This window comes from Cydia splendana, chromosome 23 (genome assembly GCF_910591565.1).
Source record: "Cydia splendana chromosome 23, ilCydSple1.2, whole genome shotgun sequence".
Lineage (NCBI taxonomy): Eukaryota > Metazoa > Arthropoda > Insecta > Lepidoptera > Tortricidae > Cydia > Cydia splendana.
This window is the reverse complement of record NC_085982.1, coordinates 1,336,414-1,362,144: the sequence shown is the minus strand read 5'-3', so window position 1 is coordinate 1,362,144 and position 25,731 is coordinate 1,336,414. Positions and strand designations below refer to the sequence as shown.

Genomic DNA, 25,731 nt, shown 5'->3' with positions numbered 1-25,731 from the left:
ATAGAATTGGATAGAAGTTTTATAAACCAATTTGTCAGTAAGTAGGAACAAAAAAAACTATACTCATCCTTTTCTTTTGGGTGCCAGTACTAGTGTAAGACAAAGATAGTATGATTCTCTCTATCTATGTTTGAAATTAGACAGTCCTTTGACACACTATAATTATAATTATATATGACCGAGGGGCATGGATGGGTTTTGTACAGGATGGCGGGTGGGCGTAGTATCTCAATGTATTACTTCACAGCTAACTCAGTATGCTACCAGTGCATGAAATAAACTTTCGGGCTTGTTAACCATACTAGTGCCTACTAAAATATCTAGTCGCTATTGGGATGTATTTGGATTGCACTTAAATAAAAGGATCGCATAAAATCGTTCAAGTCTTTATTCAAGTCAAGCTAGGCCGGCTCCAACCGTACACCTATGACCCGAGAAGATTTAATTCCTTCTCAATTGGAGAAGGGTATCCCAATATGGGACCGGCAACAAACTCGGCGGGACACATCTTTCAAAACAACACTTCTTCTCTTTATTTTACAAAGGTAAGCTTCTAATCACACGTAAGAAATCAAAATAACACTTGGAATAAAACACTTAGCTAAATGGTTAAAGAACGTTGGATTCTATAAGCTTTCAGAATAATCCTTCAGGTATAAGCCTTCAGGAACGTCGCGAATTAGGCACGAGGTTGGCTAACGTCCGATCTCTAGCGCGGCTTGATCAATTCTGCTCGAGGAGCGTCCCCGCTCCCGCCTTTAAATCAAGTAGGCAAACCTGCTCGACCGGTCTACCAACATAACGACAAAAATGCCAACTCGTGCCTACGTTCACCCAAGAGAAACCTCTTGACGTTCCAAAGCCTTCTACTTGTCATCTTAGTTCAACAATACGCCAATAGAGGGCGTTACTCTCTACGCAACATTATGAATTTCGTTACAACTAAGTAGACGTAGCCAAACATTGCTAATCGACTTTATACAGGCGTCTAAAACTATGAACTATAACGCTGCAATACGTCCTTCTGGAGTCACGCTCCGACATATACATACAAAACTTCATGTTTATATGACAGGTCTCACAGGTAATTAAGGTGTAAGGTGGTCGCCGTACGTGCGTTAAGGACGCAGCTCTGCTATAAGCTAGAGAGAGAAAGAGATAGTCGCGGTCGCGGTCGGGTCGCGGTGCGGTGCGGTAGTCTGCTACGGCTTTTACAACACCTTATAAGTTTTCTAAAGCCGTTGCAACAATAAAGTTGCCGCTTTTTTCTACTGACGGAAATAGTTTAAAACTAACTATAGCGTTAAATGTGAAATGAAATAAAATCACGCCAATTTAGTATGCTAATCGTGAGAGAGTATTAGACTAACAAAAAACATTGCCCGTACCTTTAAGTCCTAACGGGCTATTTTTAGAACAAAGTTTCAGTAATTACGGCCTAGCGTCTTATCTTCTAATTAGTTTTGGACCCCATTCCTGGATCAGAAATTTTAAATTGGATTGGTTCTAGATTTTTATCATAGATTTAGGCAGACGTTATCCCTTGAACGTAGAAAAAAAACAACGGGTTGCACTCCGGGAGTGCCGACAGAAGTGAAAACTCAATGACTAGTCCAAAATGTCTGCAGCACTATGTATAATTGACCCATCCTCCTTTCTATTGAAAAACTTTAGTTCCGAAATTGCTGGTCAGTGAGCTTGTTTAAAATTCGAAATTCAAATTTGTAGCGTTAATTGTTTAAAATTCGAATAGAAATTGTAAAGTTACCTTGCAGACCTCGCATCTAAATATATTTGGTCATGATATTTTGAGTTTTATTCACCAGTACTAGAGTTCACTTTTATTAGCGATTTCATCAAAATGTAGCTTTATTGAATTATATTTGAGTGATATAAAGTTAGAATGTAACTGTGAGATCCTCGTATTTCAACCCGTACAAGATTAGAACCTTTTTCATGTAATGTCATTGAGTTTTTCTTTATTGATTTAAATGCCATCTAAATGAGTGGCCATCTAAACGTTACGGTCACGTGATCGCCTTACGCTGTCTCGAGTTTATCATTTTTTCCCCACCTCAAAAAGTGCCCAGCGCCGCTAAAGAAGTTTTCACTTCAAAAATTCACAAGTAATTTTTTTATTAGGTCTTTAATGGCCTGTACAAAGTCTACAAACGTCACTAATCGCATCCGATGTAGACATTGGGGCATTGGATCATAGAGAAATATAAGAAAGAGTGGTAACTCAATAGGTACATCAGTTTTCTTACCAAAACGGGAGTTGTTTCGTAGTCGACATCTAGCATCAAGTAGCGGAATTTATCAGTACTGTTAGTTGACAATAGACGCGACGAACAAAAACTCTAAAGCTCAACTATTTTCAGCTATATAATAAAACCGGATTAACGGGAACTCTATTTTCAACTCCTGCTTGTAATATTAGTTGTAAATTGATTTATAGTTGGTCAAGCAGATCTTGTCAGTAGAAAAAGGCGGCAAAAATTAAAAATGTAGGCGCGAAGGGATATCGTCTCATAGAAAATTTGAATTTCGCGCCTTTTTCTACTGACAAGATTTGCTTGACCATCTATAGCAGTACATTTTTCGTCAGTAGCGACACTTGTGACATTGTGTCAAGTACGCGGTACTGATAATTCTACTACTTGGCGTTAGATATCGACTACGAAATAACTCGCGTTTTGGTAAGAAAACTGATGTATGGAATTACCACACTTTCTTTACTTATATTTCTCTATGATTTGATCGACTGATTGAACACATTGTTCCTACTTAGCCGGAATCTAATACTAATATCGCATGTCGTTTTCATTTGTTGCACCGTATGTACTGCCCTGCTAATAAGCTATAAGCCAAATAGCGCTATTATATACAAAAGAAAATTCATTGCTAAGTTTCTATTACTGAGAATTCCATTTTCAAAATCATTTGTTTTTGAAATAGCGCTATTCGGCTTAGGAGGGCAGTGTAGAAGTCTTAAGGAGTGTGCAAACCATACCGATATTGTAGTTTTAGACGATTGCAGCGACATGTAATTTATTTTTGCAAGTTATATCTTATATCCTCTCAGTAGTTGGGAACGTATCAAAATCACATACAATTATCAGTGAAGTCTATATTCCCATTATCTAACAGCCAAATTTCAACTCAAACAGACGTGTGGCTCTGGCTCTATTACCTACCAGGCCAATTCTAGTTTTAGTTATTCGATGTGTTTCCGATATGATATTGATTTATTAGTGTGTGTGTGTGTGTGTGTGTGTGTGTGTGTGTGTGTGTGTGTGTGTGTGTGTGTGTGTGTGTGTGTGTTTAGTATTTCTTCAACAAAATGTAACTTTAGACACTGACAGTTCATTATCATATCGGAAACAGATCGAATAACTGCAACTTCGAATTGGTCTATACGTCAATGACAGCCGGAAACAAACAGATGCTAACATCGAATTGTATTTCTATGTAATTACCATGCCTTTGTCCCGCGCAATTGCGAATTCGACAAATTAAGTAATAGAGAACGTTTATTACTGATTGGGTGTGTGCGCGACAGTGGTGCTTGCTTAGCGGCTATGAATATTAATATTGTTATACGGCCTGATAGTAAGTAATTGCTGTCGCTCATATAACACATTTTATACTTAAAGAACAATTTACCGCTTCGGGCAAGAGTGGCAAGACTCGAACTTGCGACCTTTTGGAACTTCGGTCCGATCGCTCTTAACCAACTAAGCTACCGAAGCTTACCAGAAACATGCTAATCTTTCCATTCCTTCTTTTTAGGGTTCCGTACCCAAAGGGTAAAACGGGACCCTATTACTAAAACTCCGCTATCCGTCTGTCCGTCCGTCCGTCCGTCTATCACCAGGCTGTATCTCACGGACCGTGATAGTTAGACAGTTGAAATTTTCACAGATGATGTATAATCTGTTGCCGGTATAACAACAAATACTAAAAAGTACGAAACCCTCGGTGGGCGAGTCCGACTCGCACTTGGCCGTTTTTTTCTTTTACACGCCTCATAAGAGTCATAAGAGTCATAAGGGAAATACTTCTACAGACACAGTCGACTTGCCATACTACAAATACAGAGCTCAGACAGTGAGAATCTATACATATTATTATCTATTCTGTGGGAGGGACGTGTGCGGTGGGTATCGAACGCGGCAATTATGCAAACTGTCTGCCGTCGCTTATTTGTCGAGTGTTTTCTTGAGTGCCTAGGGGTGGCTGTGTCGATATCGCTCTAATTAGATGTTATCGGTATTTTCAATTCAAGGTGCCTGACAAAGCCTGCGTTGCGGATGTAAAATTATAGTTACTGATTCAAGATGTAATGTAAGTTAAATGGATTTAAGAATTATAGTCTGTGAAGCCATTTCCGTCAGTAGAAAAAAGCGGCAAATTAAAAAAAAAGTAGGCGCGAAGGGTAATCGTCCCATAGAAAATTTGAATTTTGTGCCTTTTGCTACTGACAAACATCTTTGACCAGCTATAACAAATATTTTACACAGTGATTTACACCGCCTCATTCTTTAGGAGCTGATTTGATGCTTTAGATGAGATGCTATGAGGGAATTTAATGCTATATAAGTTTAAATGTATACCTATTAGCTAGTTAAGATAGGCTAATTATAATTTTAGTGTAAGATCAATATTTTGCATCCCTTATTGTGGCAGACTGACATGACCAGTATTGTATCTGTGTATATTAGCAAAATCAATAAATTGAAATTATAGAAAAACAGCGCTTCAAAGAGTGCCCCGGATTTGTAACCATGGCAACCCAGTCATCGAGACTGTGACTGTGATTCACTTTTATCAATTCCAAAGCCGCATTTTTAAAACTATAAGTTACAAAAAGTAGTAAAATCGAACCAAACTAACTCTGTATTGCATTTGCACTGACAACGTGTGGCAATGTCATCATTAATGTGAAAATATGACAGTTATAATGACACTCGACACTCCCTCACTTTATTCTGTTCAATTCGGCGTAAACTTATAAAGTTAGCTTAGAGGGACTCTAATCGCCTGTCGCTATTTCTCAAGTGCTTGTCGAAGGCTTTTTTGTCACCCGTTGACGTTGACATGTAACTTTATAAAATGGGTTCAGATATCGATAGAATCCCATCTCTACAGTTCGATGGGGCCGCATCGGAACGGCCGCTGTTCTAAGACTCGTTATCTCATCTCATTGTGATCGCGCTCGCTTGTTTCTCTTAACAAGATCCATGAATAACTTCCTTAGACGCGTATCCTATTCAATCATGTTTCTTTATGTTGCGCCTTATTCCAAGTAGATACAGTTAAAATTGCAATGTTGTTAACAGGACGTATTCTTCCAGGAATACATTTTTCGTTATAATTGGAATAAAATGGAACAAGTGATCATTTTAATTAGGATAGGAATAATAGGTACACAGACCGTTGGTACTTGGCATTTATTGCCGAAGTTGTAAAAACAATGGCAAAACGAAACCTAATAAATGAAATGGCAAATGTAATGATTTATCAATACAACTGACAATGCCGTAGCTATAGTAAAATAGAATACAACTCATGTTAACTTGTAACTTACTTTGTGCATTTCCGACTGACCAATGATTTCTCACATATCGTTTGACAGATCGCAATGATAAATTGTAGTCATCTGTAAACCGCTTGAAACCGCTTAAGTCGTGTCAAGACTGCCAACATTATTGATTTAATCGATCAGGCCATCCCATCCATACTTATTATGGTTACGTTATCTGTGGTAAACTCAATTTTGACGTTTGAGACACGCAAAACTTTCAATTTTAAAATACATTTTAAATGAAAATATGCCGGTTTTCAGACGTTATGAGTGATCACAAGTATTAATCTAGTTATAAATAACTTACTAGTTGAACATTATTATGGCTGCAGCTATTGTGAATAGTGTAAACGAGCTGCAACGAAACCCGTTAAAGTTATACATACAAGACATCTTTCGGGCCTCAAGAACTGAGCAAAACAAGTATATATACGAAATTTTCGGCTTAAAATTCAAGAATGTGATGCTACATGGCGTTGTGACTGCTGTTTATAATACTAATGCTTCAAAAACGGCCACTAACTTCGATTTAACCGACCCGACAGGCTGCGTTTCAGTGTATTATGATAGCACAAAGAATAATTTGAATATACCTTTGCCGTCATATAAAAAGTTGATACAAAACTTCGCAGATGCTTCGAGAAGGGGAGACGATAATACTATGGTTATGGGTAGATTGATAAATAGCATAGAGAAGAAAAAAACTAGTCCATTATTTTTTTCAACAGGAGACTGTATAAGTGTTGTCGGTGATATTTTTGTTGAAGATTTAAAGAACACTAGAATGATTTCAGCGTATGAATGTAGATTAACTTCCATGGAACGGGATCTAGTGTGGTTAGAAGAACTTAGGTATTTGTATGAGAAGTTTTATTTGTGGAAAAATGAATAAAAGTGTTTGTATGAAAATGTATTTCATTTATATATAACTGACATTTTACTTGTATTGCTACTGGATCATGTAAACAAACCCCAAATCTAACTGTCGCCACAGAATAAGTAATAGTACTATGGTACAGCAAGGAAACTTCCTACAAAACCAAAGTTTGACAGCGGTTCAGGGTCGAATCATGCAGTCCCTTTCTTCTTTAAGCTATTTAAGGTTGTTAACATTCAAGTAATTATCTTATCTGTGATCGTACACGCAAAGGGATGTCAAGTTTTGTCAACCCTAATAAGGTAATAGCTGCTTGGAGCAATGCTGAGCCGAATAGAGCTGAAAATGCCCAAAAGGAAGAGTTTTGCACAGCTGCTGTCGCTGCAACAATCAACTAAGATGCTGTGGCCAATGATGATAATAAAGTATCTACCATCGGGAACCCTATTTTCACCGTTGGTTGGTTATGCTAGAACCTCTAGCATTCCACGGTCCCAATACTAGTACAAATAACCTCCAATTAAATTTAAATCATTACCTATTAAATGGAAGAGATTTACTTTTATTTTGTTACAATAAAATTATATTTATTAAAACTAAACAAATTCAATTAAATTTTCTCATACTAATAGATCCATTTTTTTTTTCTGTATGGTGGGCGCCAGTGGAGGTAAAAATCTACTTAATTTTATAGAACAAAACTTTCTGCCACCCTTTAATGATTTCACAAATATATAAATAAATATTATAGGACATTATTACACAAATTGACTTAAGTCACAAAGTGACACAAATTGCCTTAAGTAAGTTAATTGATCCTTTGTTGGCCTTAAATTAATTTAATTTAATTTAAGTAATCTACAACTCAAGCTCAAATAAGGCTGTTGTAGGTACCATCGCCCACACTGTTAACTGTACATCGGTGGACCTTAGGGGCTATTCATAAATTACGTCATTTCAAATTAGGGGTCTGGACATCGGATGATAGCATGACGTAGGAGGAAACGGGGTCATTCGAAGCATGATTTTTGGATGATTTTAGGGGGAGGGTGTCAAAAATCGTCAAAAATATATGACGTAATTTATGGACAGCCCCTTATGCCTTTTGTAATAAGGTCCACCGATGTACATTTAGGAGTGTTGCTGTTTGTACTAATGAGACAATCACATCGCCATCTTCCTCGCGTTATCCCAGCTTTTTGCCACGGCTCATAGGATAGGACGGGGGTCCGATCAGCAACTAAGCCCGAGAACTGGCGTTGGCACTAGTTTTTACGGAAGCGACTGCCATCTGACCTTCCAACGAGGGGAAACTAGGCCTAAAACACAACTCCCCTAATGAGGGTGCCACTGGACGGTCGACCCAGTCTTAACATAATGATGGTAAATACCATCAATCAAACCATATCAAGATTACTGATATGATATCACTTTTTGATGCTGACCATATTAACACATTCAACACCAAGAACCCGACTGTCGGGTACACTGTTCGTAGCGACTACGCGCTACATACGACGAAACCGTGGCTACGCGCTACGAGCGTAACCCGTAGCACTTAGTGGTATTGAATGTGTTAATAGGATGACAATACCAGTATACATTAGGTACTGTCATGGCCTGTAATTGTTATAATAGGTAGCTAATTAGTATTTTCATACCTACATACATATAATCACGCCTATTTCCCGGAGGGGTAGGCAGAGGCCACGGATATCCACTTGCTACGATCCTGACATACCTCTTTCGCTTCCTTCACTTTCATAACATTCCTCATACACGCTCGCCGGTTTAGGGTGCTCGTGACCTATTTCTTCAGGATTTCCCCGATCTGATTAACATTTTCATTTCAACCAAATTAGCTTGAACCCTAAATGGCTCAACACTTAAAGTCCGTTACTGTAAATTTGAAATAACCAGACTTTGAAATGTTGCCCCCTCTTTATATTGAACATTTTCCATAATTCATAATATAAGTAAAATAAAATAAAACACCCAAAAGCGAGTCATTACGTTTCATTCCGTACCATTACGCAAAGAACGGCAAAAAAATCACTTTTGTTGTTATGGGAGCCCCTCTTAAATATTTATTTTATCTATGAAAATTTCAACTGCCTAGCTATCACGGTTCATGAGATACAGCCTGGTGACAGACGGACAGTGGAGTCTTAGAAATAGGGTCCCGTTTTTACCCTTTGGGTAGGTACGGAACCCTAAAAATTACACATGCAATGTATTTGGGTTAGCGTTGTTCATAGCGTTATTCCTAATCAAGTTATTTAGCAATGTGACAGATAGGCGGACGGACGGACGGACAGAGTTGCACCATAAGGGTTCCTTTTGGTACGGAACCCTAAAAACATCTATAACTCGGGTACAAAATATTTGTTTCAAACACACAAATTCCAACGTTCCATCAAAAGTAGTCAAAGATCAAAACAACGTCAAGTCAGGACGTTGTTCACAAAAATTATTATTATTAAGGCGCTTTTATACTTGAGTTTTACGTTTCCGAGGGGGTGAAGCAGACGAGTGGTAGAACTGGCGGGCGGGCGCCCCGCGCGGCGCACCGCACCATTCCCGCGCAGCATGTCTACGTCCTTATTCTGAAGACATCGGTATTCTGAATATTCTGATTTGTCAGTTCCGGGATTTTTTCCGGCAATTAATATCGAATAAGGTTTATTAGCAAATTCGTATTTGAATGAGTACTTAATAAAATTATATACAATATCAGAGTATACCCCGACAAATTAAGAACCTAATCAAATTATACCCAATTATTATGCGACAGAAATTAGTACTTACTTACCTTAAAAATATAATAGAGTTAGACCAAGAAAATTCTGCAACGATTTTGATTGCACACGCAGTGCAAGTGTTATTTTGAACGACAAACCTGTATGAAATTATGATTAACACTTGCACTGCATGTGCAATCAAAATCGTCGCAGACTTGGTCTAATTCTAGAAGTCAATTTCGGGCAAGTAGGTATTGAAAATAAGGAAGAATACTGTAGTTCGTTTTTTTGTATTAGAAAGTACTTGAAAAAAGGTAAGCGATCTTGATATGTCTTTTAATTGAAAAGCGCTTTTTAAAAATCAGTAACTATTACTTATGAAAGCTTATTTTATATATTAGGACTTTTATTTGATATAAATCAATCAACATTTGGCATGATGTGTAACATCCCCGTAGCTGCAGGCGTCCATAGGCTATGGTGAATGTGGGTCGTATACTTGCTTGCCACCAGTGTGGTATATAAAAACAGCATTTTTTGGAATAAATTTCCATATCGCACGGTACGGACTTGGCGGAAATAAGGTAGAAGTACTAGTGCTCAACGCTGCAATAGTATTCGACACGGGCACTTTATGTCAAAGTGACAAGAATTAAATTTGAATACAGAAAGATCGTCGCCGTTCAAATTTAACCTATATTACTTTGACATAAAGTATACTCGTAGTGTGTAGCTTTCAAATAGAGCTCAACGGCTAATCCTATTGTCTATTGTTAAGTAAAACCGCACGTGCTACTTACCTGCAAAAAAAGGGTCTTAATTATTTTATTTGGCACCTGAGCGCGGGCTAGGCCAACGTTCAAAAATCCAGTGTAGGTGCGCTCTCCGATAACGCGCCTTTGTTACGCATCTCGATGACACATTTTAGACTGGTTCTGTAGCGTTCGACTCGCCGGCACTCAGTAACCGAAGTACGTATTTTTTATGTAGGCACTGGTTGTGGCACGTGGCACGAGCGGTTTTACTTAACAATAGACAATAGGATTAGCCGTCGAGCTCTATTTTAAAGCTACACATTATACCCATGTCGAATACTAGTGCAGCGTCGAGCACTAGTACTTCTACCTTACCTAATATTAAACACAAAACCATTTTAGGCATTTTTCGACCACTTCCCTTAAAACGCATGTAGGTAACTCGGAAACTAAAAGCGGTGAAATGGTTACCACCATACACTAAACACTCCCACATAGGTATTTGAATCCCGTACACATATGTTTAAAAATGATTCAATTTGATTAATTTAATAGCCTTTAATAAAATATGTTTACACAATTTATCAATCGTGACATTCGTGACTGAATTCCGGATTGGTTAGATGAGTGTGTGCCTTTGCTTCCCAACTTGTTATAAAATGACAATATGACGGGCGAATGTCTGAAATGTCACAGTAATTAAGAATTGTTTTGCTTTTCTTCGTAAGTATGTTGAAAAACATTGTGTGTATAACATATTTGCATATTTATACAGTGGTTACCCATTTTATGAAACGTCCACTAAACTAGCATAGGTCCGACGCTGGCAGTGGCCACGGGCGTACTGGCGCGGGGAATGGGCGCAAGGTATTGCCGCGTAGGGTGTAATTTAGTAGGCAAAAGTTGAATTCATAAAATTATGAATGAAAAGATTAACGTATCGATAAAAGGACCAGCAATAACGAAGATTTACTTAAAAGCTATCGAATGAGGTAAGTTTCATATCCATTTTCGTCGTAGTACTTCTAAAATATGGATCAAAAGACAGCTTTAAGCATGTTTTCTACTTAAGATTCTATCGAGATAATAATGAGCCGTTGTGTTTCTGACAAGCAATAACGTAGTTCAAGGACTAAAGTTATACATACTAGAAAATAATGCATGAAATCCTTGTAAAAGTCTGTAAATATGGTTACAAAAAGCGTATTTTACTACACACCGCGCCTTAAAATCACAATTTCAAATTCTATATATTAATAACTAAACGACGAAACTGGCTACAAACTAGTACGGCCTGTATTGCAACACCGTTAGCCAGTTTCCCGACGGTACAGCGACATCTAGCGCTGTATTTGAACAACCCTGTCAGTCTAACGGGCCATAGACAAAGGGGCTGTAGGTACTATACCTATAGTTCGTTTTTTTTAGCGTTATGGTTCGTTTTTTTAGCATTAGAAATAAGGTAAACAACCTTGATGTGTCTTTTAATGGAAAAACTCATTTTAAAAATAAGCTACGGCAAATATGTAACAATTATGAATCTAATATGATCATTTATATTCTTCTGCTTTCATAAGTAATAGTTACTGATTTTTAAAAAGCGTTTATCAATTAAAAGACATGTCAAGATCGCTTACCTTCTCTCAAGTTCTTTCTAATGCTAAAAAAACGAACTATAAATTTAAAATATTTTAACAATTTTAGGTCTATAGCTCACGGAGCCACTAGTTTATTTGTAGAGTAGACCAAACTAAGTTAGCAGCGATTTGCGCTAGTATTATTTAAACGTCATAATTTAAATAATAATTGTTATACAAATAATTTCATAGAAGTTAAATGAACACTTGCACAGTCGGGGCTAAAACCAACCCCGAAATCGCAAAAAATATTTGGCTGTTCCATACACTTTGGCTGGTCCATCTTCTATGGGAGGGTAAATTTTTTTTTCGCGATTTCGGGGTTGGTCCCATAGTAAAAGTTGCTCAGTATAATCCCAAAACCTCCCTGGCAACGGGAATGCGCTTATTTTTTGGCCACCGTGTTTGAGAGTGAACTTGGAGTGAACACTCTATAAGCTTACTTATTAAAATGTATCTATGACTAAAGACATATTATAGGTATTAAGTCTTTTAGTAAAATAGTACTAAGTAATAGTCAGTACATTACTGAAATAATAGTACGACAGCCGCAGGCTGGAGTGAATTAAGGACTCGAGTAACAATATTCTTACCCCCTGAGTTACACACAATGTTTTTCATCACACAAAGATAATTAAATATTTTTAAACATAAACAAAACAATTAAATTATAAACGTTAGGTTAATTTGGTTAATATTTTGAAGGTAAAACTCATTTTATACCTTGACCTTTAACAAGTATTTTACTTGGAACCAACTTAATTTAAGTTGGTTTGACACTCGACAATGAAAATGCTACATAAACTAATACAGTCTGTGTTGGAACATCGTTAGCCAGTTTACCGACGGTACAGCGCCATCTAACACAGAATTTGAACAACGAATGGTAGAAACATCCTTTAATTTACCAGACCGACATCTAGTTCACGATTTTGGCAACTCAGAGCATGACAGAGGGCCTGCGGACACCGAAGTTTGCAAATTGCGGGCATCGTTCACTTTTACTCCTATAGGGAGTATTACTGCAATGATCTGCCGCCAGAGTGCAGCACTAGTACACATACTCAACCATAGAGTAACGTAAACATACTAGGCCTTAAAGTGGTAACACACTATCGCACCGCACCGCGACCTTGGTGCGTCGCACCCGTAGGTGAGAGCGAGAAATAGATATCTCTTCCTCGCTCTCACTTATGGGTGCGACGCACCAAGGTCGCGGTGCGGTGCGATAGTGTGTTACCACTTTTAAACAGTTCTTTGACAAGTTTTCACTATGACGGCGGGCCTGTTTACAGGTGACCTACCGCGAAACGCGAAAATCGAAATTTCGTTATCAGCCTCTCTATCGATCGAATAGGCAAGAGTAATAGAGATAGAGACGCAAAAACCGAAGTTTCGATTGTCGTGTTTTACGGTAGGCCATGTGATTGAGCTAGTGACGCCCACTACGCAGAGTTTTGCGTAATATTCCCTATTAAGGCGTAACTAGAGTGACAGAGAAAGATGCCCGCAATAGGGACCGTGCGCGTTGGAGGGCCTGCCATCTTGTGGCCTGAATCGGAAACATATGTGCACATGTACATTGCGAAAGCAAGTGCTACCATCTACCGTTTGCCCGATGTGAGGAGTGTCTCCCCACTGACGATAAGCCCCCTCCAGACTATCCGCGTGAATCGCGGGCGAAGCCGCGAACGCGAGTGTGGAGTCGATTTTCGCAGACAGCGAAATCGACTCCACACTCGCGTTCGCGTCTTCGCCCGCGATTCACGCGGATAGTCTGGAGGGGGCTATACACGCATGCACTATAGCCATGGCGTTCCATAGAAGGTAGGATCCTATAGAAGTGGTATACGTCCATGAGGGACAAAACATAGGCAATGCGACACTATGATTGGTCGAATTTATTTGTTGCCCACCATAACCCATACTAATTTATGGTGGGGAATAAAAAAAAATGTGAGACTGTGTCAAGGACAAACAATAATAGCGCTTTCGCTGCTAGGCGTGGGCAAAGGAGACCTCGCGCGAGGCCCCTGCGGCCACAGTGAAAGAAAAGGGCCCCGCAGATTCGACTTCGCCCACGGTTAGATTAGTTCACGCTACGCCACTGCTCCTACTGAAAGATACATAAGACTATCCCGTCCCGTTCGCTCATTTCCCCCACCCATCATGCCTTATCCAGTTAAAATACTAGATTCATGTGGCGTTCAAAGGGTTGAACTAATAGTATTTTCTTTAGTAGGTAACTACTTCTTATTTTATTATAATTTACCATAATAATACGGGTCATAGGCGTCATCGATTACGCAGTTATTCAATTTAATCGCTTTAAATCGATTTAAAATACGGATTTTATGGATTCGCAACCTGAAGGTAAAAGAGAATCTTTAGTTTAGTTATATTATCCGTAGATCTAAATGATTTTTTTTTACTCCATTATATATTATGCTAAGCTTTATTTCATAGCTTTTTGTGCTTAGGCATGTTAAAGCTGTAGCTACCTAACAGACGGGCGTTCCGGACCGCGACCTGGTCCGGTCTGAGGCCTGATCGATCGTGTGGTCGTATGGTGGTACCGCGACCTTGGTGTTCTAGTCTCACTTATGGGTGCGTGCATATATAATGAGGGCTACCGCGCTCTTTTACTTCAATAAAGGCGTAATTAGAGTAAAGCCCCCCATTCACACTCCTACCGAGTAGGCCGCCTCGTAGTCCGTAGTTGTGTGCATACATAATCCTACCCAACGAGGCGGACTACGAGGCGGCCTACACGGTAGGAGTGTGAATGGGGGGCTTAACAGAGAAAGATGCCCGCAATTTGCGAACTTCGATTTTCGCGGTTATAGCCCAGACCTCTGGAGCCGCCATTAACAGGCGTTCCCCTCTGTCGAAAAAAGGCGGCCAATGGTCAACCACATGTCAACCACATGTATGGACTGACGTTTATCTGACATGACGTACCTATACATTTGATGTGCCCCTCCCCCGCAAAAAACGGCAGACTATTTTGTACCGAAAATTTTAGACATGGCGTCTCCGTTAGTTATATCCTCTAAGGCCCAGACCGCGACGTTGGTGCGGTGCGGCAGCGCACGTATAGCCCCCTCCAGACTATGCGCGTGAATCACGGGCGAAGCCGCGAACGCAAGTGTGGAGTCGATTTTCGCAGACAGCGAAATCGACTCCACACTCGCGTTCGCGGCTTCGCCCGCGATTCACGCGCATAGTCTGGAGGGGGCTTATCGATAGTAGATGATAGTAGGTATGTATGGTCGCCGTACGTGAAATTTTGACCGCACCGAGGTCGCGGTGCGATGCGGTAGTCTGTTACGGCTTTTAATGACGCAGCTATAAGTGAGAGCAAGGAAGAGGTAAGTTATCTCTTTCTCGCTCGCCTTTCGCCTCAAGCTCCCCAAACTTCAGATGGTCTGAACTTTGGTCTGAACATGAAAACGTATTTCCAGACTACTCTAGAGTTTTCGACCTTCTCCTAGTTGAATTTTGCTAGAGTTAGACCAAGAAAAGTCTGTACAGATTTTGACGGCACACGCAGAGCAAGTGTTATTTTAAACGTCTAACTTCTGTGAAATTATGACGTAATAAATAACACTGGCACTGCGGGTGCTGTCAAAATCTCTGCAGACTTTTCTTGGTCTAACTCTATTTTGATTTCGATAAACTTGAATTTCGATGTTCACGAAAAATTGATGGATTAAGGCTCCATTCGCACGACAGCTTAAAAAGCGTTGCGTTAAAACCCGACGTTGGCGCTTTTTTACCGTTTCCAATATTTGTGTTCATATGAACGCTTAAAAATCACTTGTGAGTCGTACTGCCACGTACGCATCTCAGAAAAGCCATACTTTTTTGCTATTACTACTAATATAGCTTGAATATTTCAGGAATTAGTAAGCTTAAGTTGACATTTTTAAGGTGAAACTAATAATAATCTTGACGATTGACACCAAAAATTGACACTTGACAGCCAACTGACAGCAGCGCCGGCGCTTTTTCAACGCTTGTGAGAACAGATACACGGATTTCCGTATGGTCTATTCAGTTTGACGCCAACGCTCAACGCCGAAAATCGAACAGTGCTCGATAAAAAAGCGCCGCGCTTAAAAACCGCCTTCGTGTGAATACATACATGGTTATCCATTTGTGTCATTCAAACGCTTTTTTAACGCGCGTTGAAAAAGCTGCCGTGCGAACGGGGTCTAGTGTTGATTTAGGCCCCATTCGCACGACAGCTTAAAAAGCGTTGCGTTAAAACCCGACGTTGGCGCTTTTTTACCGTTTCCAATATTTGTGTTCATATGAACGCTTAAAAATCACTTGTGAGTCGTAATGCCACGTACGCATCTCAGCAAAGCCATACTTTATTTGCTATTACGACGTATTATTTGAATATAGCTTGAATATTTCAGGAATTTGTAAGCATAAGTTGACATTTTTAAGGTGAAACTAATAATAATCTTGACGATTGACACCAAAAATTGACACTTGACAGCCAACTGACAGCAGCGCCGGCGCTTTTTTAACGCTTGTGAGAACAGATACACGGAGTTCCGTATGCTCTATTCAATTTGACGCCAACGCTCAACGCCGAAAATCGAACAGTGCTCGATAAAAAAACGCCGCGCTTAAAAACCGCCTTCGTGTGAATACATACATGGTTAGCCATTGGTGTCATTCAAACGCTTTTTTAACGCGCGTTGAAAAAGCTGCCGTGCGAACGGGGCCTTAGTGACAAGACAAGTCTATGATCTATGATAATGTAACGTTAGCAGAAAAACCTTTGTAATTATTTTTTTAATAGCTAAATATATTTTCGGAATTGTTAATGTTCACAACAGTCACAATACTTAATCAATAAGTTTAATATTTAACATACCAAAAATAGTCTAAAACGACTAAGGGCCACTTGCACTAATCCACTGTTAGCATGTGAAGTTAACCGTTAACACAGGGTTAAATTGTACTGGTAACTCCGGGTTTAACCGGTTAACCCCGAGGTGGCTAACCCTGGATGGTGCAAGTGGCCCTAAGGCCCCATTCGCACGACAGCTTAAAAAGCGTTGCGTTAAAACCCGACGTTGGCGCTTTTTTACCGTTTCCAATATTTGTGTTCATATGAACGCTTAAAAATCACTTGTGAGTCGTACTGCCACGTACGCATCTCAGCAAAGCCATACTTTATTTGCTATTACGACGTATTATTTGAATATAGCTTGAATATTTCAGGAATTTGTAAGCATAAGTTGACATTTTTAAGGTGAAACTAATAATAATCTTGACGATTGACACCAAAAATTGACACTTGACAGCCAACTGACAGCAGCGCCGGCGCTTTTTCAACGCTTGTGAGAACAGATACACGGATTTCCGTATGGTCTATTCAATTTGACGCCAACGCTCAGCGCCGAAAATCGAACAGTGCTCGATAAAAAAGCGCCGCGCTTAAAAACCGCCTTCGTGTGAATACATACATGGTTATCCATTTGTGTCATTCAAACGCTTTTTTAACGCGCGTTGAAAAAGCTGCCGTGCGAACGGGGCCTAAGTAGTTTAAAAAACCGGACAAGTGCGAGTCGGACTCGCCCACCGAGGATTCCGTACTTTTTAGTATTTTTTGTTATAGCGGCAACAGAAATACATTATCTGTGAAAATTTCAACTGTCTAGCTATCACGGTTCGTGAGATACAGCCTGGTGACAGACGGACGGACGGACGGACAGCGGAGTCTTAGTAATAGGGTCCCCTTTTACCCTTTGGGTACGTAACCCTAAGAATAAACTCACTATAGTAATGTAAGTACTCGTATTCTTGGCAAGTTTATGTTCAGGTAAATATTAAAATAAAACAATATAATATTATGTTTTATGGTCTTTAAAAAATTGTTTAAAATGTTATTTCACTGACACGATTTAACGCTATAAGGCATGTTTTTATCAAATTGGAAATAATCTAGATTCCATGGTTTCTGTACTAGAACGAATCGCACAGATCTACAAAACTATAAATACATTGTGTATAGTTCAGTTCTGAGTTTTTAAAACCTGATTTATATATAATGTTTCACATAAATATATTTAAAATGAAGGCGATATTCATTATCTTTGTCGCTGTTCTGTGGTATGACGTGGAGGTAATTTTGATCATGATTTTATACTAAATTGTAAAATGTATATCAACCGGGTTAAATGCGTTACTTGAGGTAAATGCGTCTTTTAATGATATCTTCTTAATGGCACATTTTCGAACTTTTGCAATCCTCTATGTTCAAATTATGGTCACCGAACTTTTTAAGTAGACGGCTATAATAGTTATAAAATGTTCCGTTTAGAAGATATCTTTAAAATACGCATTTACCTCAAGTGACACGCATTTAAACCGGTTAACTTAGTGTTTAATTTGCCAGTAAGTATCTTGTTTTTTTTTGTAGCTACAAATTAGCGGACTGTTATATGTTTGGATTTTTTGGTTTTAAGGGTAGACTAATGTAGTAAGAGGCCTTTTGTAAAAATTAATTAAAAAATGCATTTACACTTAAATAGATGAAAATATAATCTGATCTAGATTTAAGCCAAGAAAAGTGTGCAACGATTTTTATAGCACACGCAGTGCAAGTGTTATCTTAAAAGTCAAACTTCTATGACATTATGACGTATAAATAACATTTGCACTGCGTATGCTATCAAAATCGATGCAGACTTTTCTTGGTCTAACTCTATAAAGTATTCGGTTGTTATTTAAAATGTTTTGTATTATTCAGAGCGCCAAGATTCGGGCAACCCGCAGGCAATGGATCCAGTATCAACCACCGAACCCAAATGTATCACCTGTCCAAAACCAATACAACTTATATAACGCTTATCTAAACAAACTATTGGCGAATAGGGGACAAATGTATCAAATTTGGCCTGGCTCTGCCCAGGCAGCTTGGTGGGTAAATAAAGGACTAATTGGACAATCTGGATATCAAAACGGGCTAAATTCTTTAGGAACACCTACTGTTTACAAAAACTTGGTGGGAACACGTACTTTTTATAAAAACTTGGTCAATGGAGGACATGATCTCAATCTATCTACTAACCAAAATGATAACTCTGAAGGCAGCGGGCAAGATGGTTACGATATAGGCATTCGCGTCAATAGCGCACCAAACCCTGAACAAGTTCATTATTCAGTAAATCACAATATCCAAAATTATGATAATGGTAATACTTTTTTAGCCAAAAGTGGTGTAGATGGGAACCAAAAAGCTCAATTTAATATCAAAAAGGAAGAAAGTGGCTCAATATCTTCAGTTCCTGATCATGATGCGATGACTTTAACTAATATCGATGTTTTAGATCAAAATAATTTAGACGTTGCCAACGAAGCTTCACTACAAGATGTTGTGAGTGAAGTTACTACTGATAACGTAGAAAATACCAGTAACAGTATTTTCACTGAAGATCAAACCCAAAACTGGGCTGACGAGACACACAGTGATCATACAGTGACGGTTAGTGGCTGGAACAGTGACAATGTCAAAAATAATATGACTTCTCCTGATAATGGAGATATTATCACAAATGTTGAAGCTGGCATCAAAGACAATACTGACACAGAGAGTATCATGACTGAAAATCTTATTTCAACAGACGAAAAAAGTCCTGATAGAAGTGGACTAAACGTGGCCGATGCAAGTCTTCATAAACAATTGAAAGAAGTTAGTAGAAACATAGACGTCGCCACTCAATTAAATTATTGGAGTCCTCTTCCTCCTAGGAACTTATATCCTGTAAATCAAAATAATCTTAACTGGGAAACCAAATTATCTTTCCTTGTGAACGGACCGAAACCTCGCGTCAATCCCAACGGCTTTTCCACAATGAATGTAAAACCTCGTGTATATCCCTTCAGCTTGCCACCAAACCAACAACAAATGATTAGATACAATATGCCATGGAGTGGTTTTTACGGAAATTATCAAGTAAGTATTCTAAAAGAAGATTTTAGTAGGTTAATTTGTATTTACAGAAAAATAACACTTTCACAGCACAGGTCTTAATAAATACGAATATGATGTTTCAATATTGTTTATTTCACATATAAGCTTACAGTAAATAACAACCAAAGCGCTTACAAGGTTTGTCAAGATTATGTGCTTACTGCGGCGACTATACGTTTTTTTGACTAATGGTTTAGTGTTTTACTAAATATTATTATAATATTGACAGGCCCTTTCCATATCGCTTGCTTGGCTATAAATATCTGTTACATTAATGTAATATTTTTTCAGCGAGCAAACCCTATTGTCCATCCATACTTATCAAAAAATATTATAAAGATTGTAAATTCACGAGAAAAACAAAACTGGGCCGACACCACACACAGTGCTAACACAGTGACAGTGAGTGGCTTGAACAGTGACAATGTCAAAGAGATACATGAAGAAAGTGTTGTCCCAGTAAATGTGGTACTGAAAAACGATTTGATTTCTCCTGATAGTGGGGATACTATCATAGATATTGAAGCCAACAAAGACAATACTGACACAAAGAGTAGCATGACTGAAAATCTTATTGCGACAGACTACAAGAGTCCTGATAAAAGTGGACTAAACGTGGCCGATGCTCGTCTTCAAAAACAATTGAAAGAAGTTAGTAGAAACATAGACGTCGCCACTCAATTAAATTATTGGAGTCCTCTTCCTCCTAGGAACTTATATCCTGTAAATCAAAATAATCTTAACTGGGAAACCAAATCATCTTTCCTTGTGAACGGACCGAAACCTCGCGTCTATCCCAACGGTTTTCCCACATCGAATATAAAACCTCGTGTATATCCCTTCGGCGTGCCACCAAACCAACAACAAATGATTGAATATAATATGCCATGGAGTGGTTTTTACGGAAATTATAAAGTAAGTATATTCCAAAAGAAGATTTTAGTCGTTTAATGTTCAAAGGCACACTTGTCTTGGTCTATTAATAATTACGAATACTTAGGATGTTTAAACATTTCATAATTTTCAAGGTTAAGTATTTGTTTATTTCGGCGAGTATATTTTTAGGTTTAACCTTATTATATATATAATACATGAATTATCTATTTTTCAGCGACCACACCCTACTTATCCATACTTTACACCAAGGAATGTTGAATGGATTATACCTTCACGAGAAAATATTTCACCAGAACAAGTATATAACCTTGTTTCACGTATATGCTTAAATCCGAATATAAATGTTAAAGCAGGTACACGCAACTTACCTCTAAATACCTACAAAAGCACACCACAGAACTTGGATATGGATTATGACTTGGATGAGAGACGTCCCTTTGATTTTGATTACGCCGACGGTGCTTTTCAACCAAAGCTTAACAGAAGGTTTCCATTTTTATATCAAAGACCACAAAAAGCTATTAATTTTCCGGGACGATTTAATAGATACAGACAAAGGCCTTATGGTGATGCACGAGAGCTAAAAATCGAATCAACAATTTTGAGACAAAATGAAGCTACATCAAATGATCCTAACATGATTGACTTTACACATCCCCAACTCCAAATTGTCAAAAACAATTATGTTACCAAACATGATTTTGATACAACAAATCAAATTGGATCTTTGCTAACAATGAATTCAAAAAATATGATGCGGGATGGGCATAACACACCAGAGGCTTCAGAAAAGTATGTTAGTCAAATGATAGTAGATATAGCAACTGACTTAGTAAAATTCCCCTCCTCTAAATGTCACAGTGAAAATGTTGCAAAATTATTAGAAGGAATAAAATATATTGTTGATGCCTTAAAAGCAGAGCAGTGTGAAAAAACACATTAATGATTACTGCAGGACATTATAATATAAATAAAGGAATATTTTAAGTCTACTTTTTATTTCATGTAAAATAATAATTGAAAATCACTTGAAGTTCAATTGCATGTTAGACAAACCGATTCAAAAACACAATCAATTTTGTTACCAGGTAGCATTATACTTTTCACTTCCCACTGTTAACCCCATTTTTATATGTGCAATAAATAATTTTTCTTTTCATTTTTTTTTTCATTTAAAGTTTAGCGCACTGGATAAATTGTGTAGATTATTACTCTTCAAAATGTTCATGTAGCAATATAGTTATATAAATCGGTTATATAGAATTCTGTCAATAATTAATACAGTAAATTATAATATATTTATACATGCAATGAAAATCAAAGCGACGCAGTGTAAAACTTAAGTAGCTTTAGAACTGATCTGTGATTTTCAGCATTAAAGTTCCTATTTGAGTAATTGATAAATTTTTTATAAACACTTACTCTTAACTGTTCCTAAGTGCTACAATATTGACCGTAAAATCCGATTTCACGGCATATAATGTGACATTGTGTTTCTATTAATTCTCGCCTGAAGTATTTATACGGCTGAGGTATGGGGATGCAGTATTTGCAATATGTGGCTTTGGGTAGGTTTCTATTTGACATCGGCAGTTGTGACAGCTCAGAATACAGTAAGTATTTAAACTAATTTTCATCAAGCATATGTATACGATACTACAAGTTTTTAAAGTGGTGAATTTATCCTTTAAATGAACATTTTACTGTAAGTATCTAAATACCATATATTAAAAAGTAAATCTTGTGCCTAAGGCAATTCTTAGGATGACTTTCCAAGCGGACCCTATGCTTCAATGAGCCGTGGTGAAAAGCCGGGACAAATACGAGGATTAAATGAAATTAGACAGTATTTTTCAGAGAGATAAGAAGGTTTAAGAAGAGCAAAGTATAGGAGATAAAAGAGCTGAACTGAAACGTATAGTGTGTGTAACAACTGTAACATGTTATAAATGCAGACTATATTTACCAGTTGAACACGTCTAATCTTAGCTTATAGGTATCATAGGCAGGTGGACAAATGTATCAGACTTTATATAAGTATATTATATATAGTCGTCTATTTATCATATATTATAAACCATATTTGTGTTAGATTGTCCCATAATTAAGTTATTATGACAGTACATTTTATTTCACAGGTTCTTTCTACTAAAGAAAACAAATTGCCAAATAATACCAAATGTGATGAGGTGTTACTAAAACTCTGGACGATATTTGCTAACCAGTTATATGAAAATAGAGGTGCTGTGATAGTTCCAAGTCGCGATCATATTATATACGCCTTAACATTGATCAAGAAATCTATATTAGATAAAGAAGACGGTGAAAATGTAGATATTAAAGAAAAGTTGTATCTTCGTGAAGCAGAACTAGCGAAATACAAAGGAGTTTACTTATACGATAATCGGCCTTTACAAGCTTTGCTTGATCAAGAATTGATTACGAATGAGAATCAAAATGTTGGAGTCCAATCGTCGCAGTATAATCTTAACAGTCCTGTATATACTAAACAATTAATTGGGTTAAATCCTATCGTGAAAGATTCTACCAGAAATCGTGATGAAAATGTTGCCAATACGATAGGTCAGCAGTCTGACCTAAATACGATTGATTCAAATAGAATACTTCACGCAGTTCAACTCTCAAAGGAGACAAATCATCTTCTTGGGAGTGATTATACAGCTGATTTAGATCATGCAAAGGGGGTTGCTGATAAAATGAACAAATTATATGAATCAAACAATGAGTATAAATATAGTTTGAAGTCTCAGCAACCACTTCGTAATCTTAATGAGAATTATGTAGCCGCCAGCGTAGGGGTAGTGGATACTCCCTGGGTGTCATCTTTTTATTCTAAGCCTGCTGTTGTGCAAGCAAGTTATGTAGCACAAAGTCTCTCAAATACAAATAACATCAATCAAAATCGCGACATAAGCCAGCCAAATGCTTTGTATAATATACCGACACAAGACATGCACAATAACGCTATTAACCAATCCTATACATTAATCACGAATGCAATGCAATCGAATGCAAACGGATTTAAAAACGCTATAGTAAACCCAGAATCTACAAATCAATTAAACAATTTTATCAATGCTAAATACCAGCCTAATCCTGCTCATTATGGTGAAGCAACGAAAGAAGTATTACCAAGTAATCCTCCTATAACTAGTAAGGCATATGCCCAAACGGTTGTTGCCCCTATGCTAAAATTTAACATGCATAAACATCCTTACCAAAATAAAAATGTAGGACAAATCCTGCAATATACACCTCAAAACATGGCTCAATATTCAGACGTCATTCCAATAAAAACAAATTTAAATCAAAAGCTGTATGTACCAAATAACCGTTTAAATTACAATGTCTACTCTTCACTAAACCCTTACTCTTCGAAAAACTGGAATTATCTTCTAAGTAAAGCATATAAACAAAGTCAAAATCAACCCTACATTTATATGCCCTATGCTAATAAATATACCCCTGTAGTTGCAGTAAGGCCGAATAACGCAAACGTGAATAATATCTTCCAAGAACCAGGTATGAATACACGGAATAGTATCTATACAATGCAAAACTACTTAAAACAGAACTATCCCAACAGTGCATTAAGTAAAACAATCATACATGGCACCCCACACCTTCAAACTGTCAATGAAAACGCAGTTAATAGACCTTCACCACCCTACACGTATATCACGAGGTATTTTAATAATAACAGACCTTACACACAACAAACTTTAAATTACTACAACGATCACATGGTTATCGATAAGCTAGCAAATTGGATTAGTGGAACGAATTCCGCGAAATTGAATTCAAATTTCGACACTGATGCTGATATAGAACTAACTTACAGAGTGAATAATCCACCTCCTTCATACCGCCCATCGGTTTACTATGTTAAATTCCGAATGCCATACAATGCATTTGCTAAACACTTAAGTGATTTATTGAAGATGCAGGACAATTCAAGATCAGCTTCAACAAACACAGATTTGTACAATGATTTGGCGTCACAATACAATGCTACAGTAATACCAACAGATATGGCCGGTCTTCCAGAAGATATAAAAAGTCCGGAGGAAAAGTTTTTAGTTAGAGCAAGATACATACAACCGGACGAATCAGGCAATGACAATTCAAACTCAGTAGATATTATTAATTTGGTCAGAGAAGCAGTACCAAACAATGCAAATGTTGAGAATCCAGTTAACAATGTATAAAGTAATGCCCAAATGCCATTGCAAGGTGTGTAATGCCAGTTATGCAGAAAAGAACTACTGCGATTGTCTCGATTCCTTTATTGAAGAAATTGTCAACGAATTGAATAAAATACGCCATGCCAACTAATGATTTATATACATATTGTTTACTGACACCTGTATAATGTTTTGAAGATGATGTTATTCTTCTCAATATTACGTATTTATACTATTTATTTTGTTTTATTATTAAAATACTTAAACTAACGATGTGATTATTTTTTACTTCCAATTTTTATCCCTAATCCACTTCTGCTACATTTACACGCTTGACAAGTCTCAACAAGCATCCTCAATCACCTGCGTGTGAACGGGGGTCTGTGGCTGATCCGGGCCTGATGTAAATTTTTGAAAAGCCCGTGCGCGATCGCGAGTTTTGAGCGGGCTAAATAGATCAAGTTGTCCGGAATACAATAACGCATTAGCAAGCGTGTAAATAGCATTCGAGCGTTTGTACGGAGGTGAGTATTAAGGGGCCCACAGATTACCAGTTCGCCGGACGATATCAGCCTGTCAGGCCCCATTCGCACGGGAGCATAAAAAGCGTCGCGTTAAAACCCGACGTTGGCGCTTTTTTATCGTTTCTAATATTTGTGTTCATATGAACTCTTAAAAATCACTTGTGAGACGTACTCCCGCGCGTTGAAAAAGTTCCTTTGCGAATGGGGCCTCAGTTAATTGCAAAATGTGACAGTTCCGAACAACTGACAGGCTGATATCGTCCGGCGAAGTGGTAATCTGTGGGCCCCTTTAAAGCCGTAACAGACTACCGCACCAAGGTCGCGGTGCGGCGCACGTATCAATAGTGTGTAAGGTGGTCGCCGTACATGCGTCAAGGACGCAGTTATAAGTTAGAGCGAGAAAGAGATATTTTGTGCGGTAGTCTGTTATGGCTTTTATATTCTTTAACTTGGAACAGGTAAACGTGTAACAATTTTTTTCACAGCCCAGACTGCAAGCTGACGTTTAA

At 38.0% G+C, this 25,731-nt stretch overlaps 2 protein-coding genes across 2 annotated transcripts; both read left to right on the top strand.

Annotated features, from left to right (window-relative positions):
* Positions 1–5,776: 5,776 nt before the first annotated feature.
* LOC134802022 (uncharacterized) lies at positions 5,777–6,496 on the top strand. Its single transcript, XM_063774640.1, has one exon. The coding sequence runs from the start codon at positions 5,910–5,912 to the stop codon at positions 6,477–6,479; it is 570 nt and encodes a 189-aa protein (XP_063630710.1). The 5' UTR covers positions 5,777–5,909; the 3' UTR covers positions 6,480–6,496.
* An 11,069-nt stretch (positions 6,497–17,565) lies between these two features.
* On the top strand, positions 17,566–24,968 carry LOC134801701 (probable serine/threonine-protein kinase DDB_G0276461). The gene is made up of 5 exons (XM_063774295.1): positions 17,566–17,745; positions 18,373–19,578; positions 19,888–20,511; positions 20,708–22,106; positions 22,632–24,968. The coding sequence occupies exons 1-4, from the start codon at positions 17,671–17,673 to the stop codon at positions 21,434–21,436; spliced, it is 2,634 nt and encodes an 877-aa protein (XP_063630365.1). The 5' UTR covers positions 17,566–17,670; the 3' UTR covers positions 21,437–22,106; positions 22,632–24,968.
* Positions 24,969–25,731: the final 763 nt, after the last annotated feature.

Coding starts and splice junctions, on each gene's coding strand:
- LOC134801701 (XM_063774295.1), top strand. CDS start 17,671: ATGTTTCACATAAATATATTTAAAATGAAGGCGATATTCATTATCTTT. Junction 17,746..18,372: donor TTCTGTGGTATGACGTGGAG/GTAATTTTGATC, acceptor TGTATTATTCAG/AGCGCCAAGATTCGGGCAAC. Junction 20,512..20,707: donor GTTTTTACGGAAATTATAAA/GTAAGTATATTC, acceptor TCTATTTTTCAG/CGACCACACCCTACTTATCC.
- LOC134802022 (XM_063774640.1), top strand. CDS start 5,910: ATGGCTGCAGCTATTGTGAATAGTGTAAACGAGCTGCAACGAAACCCG.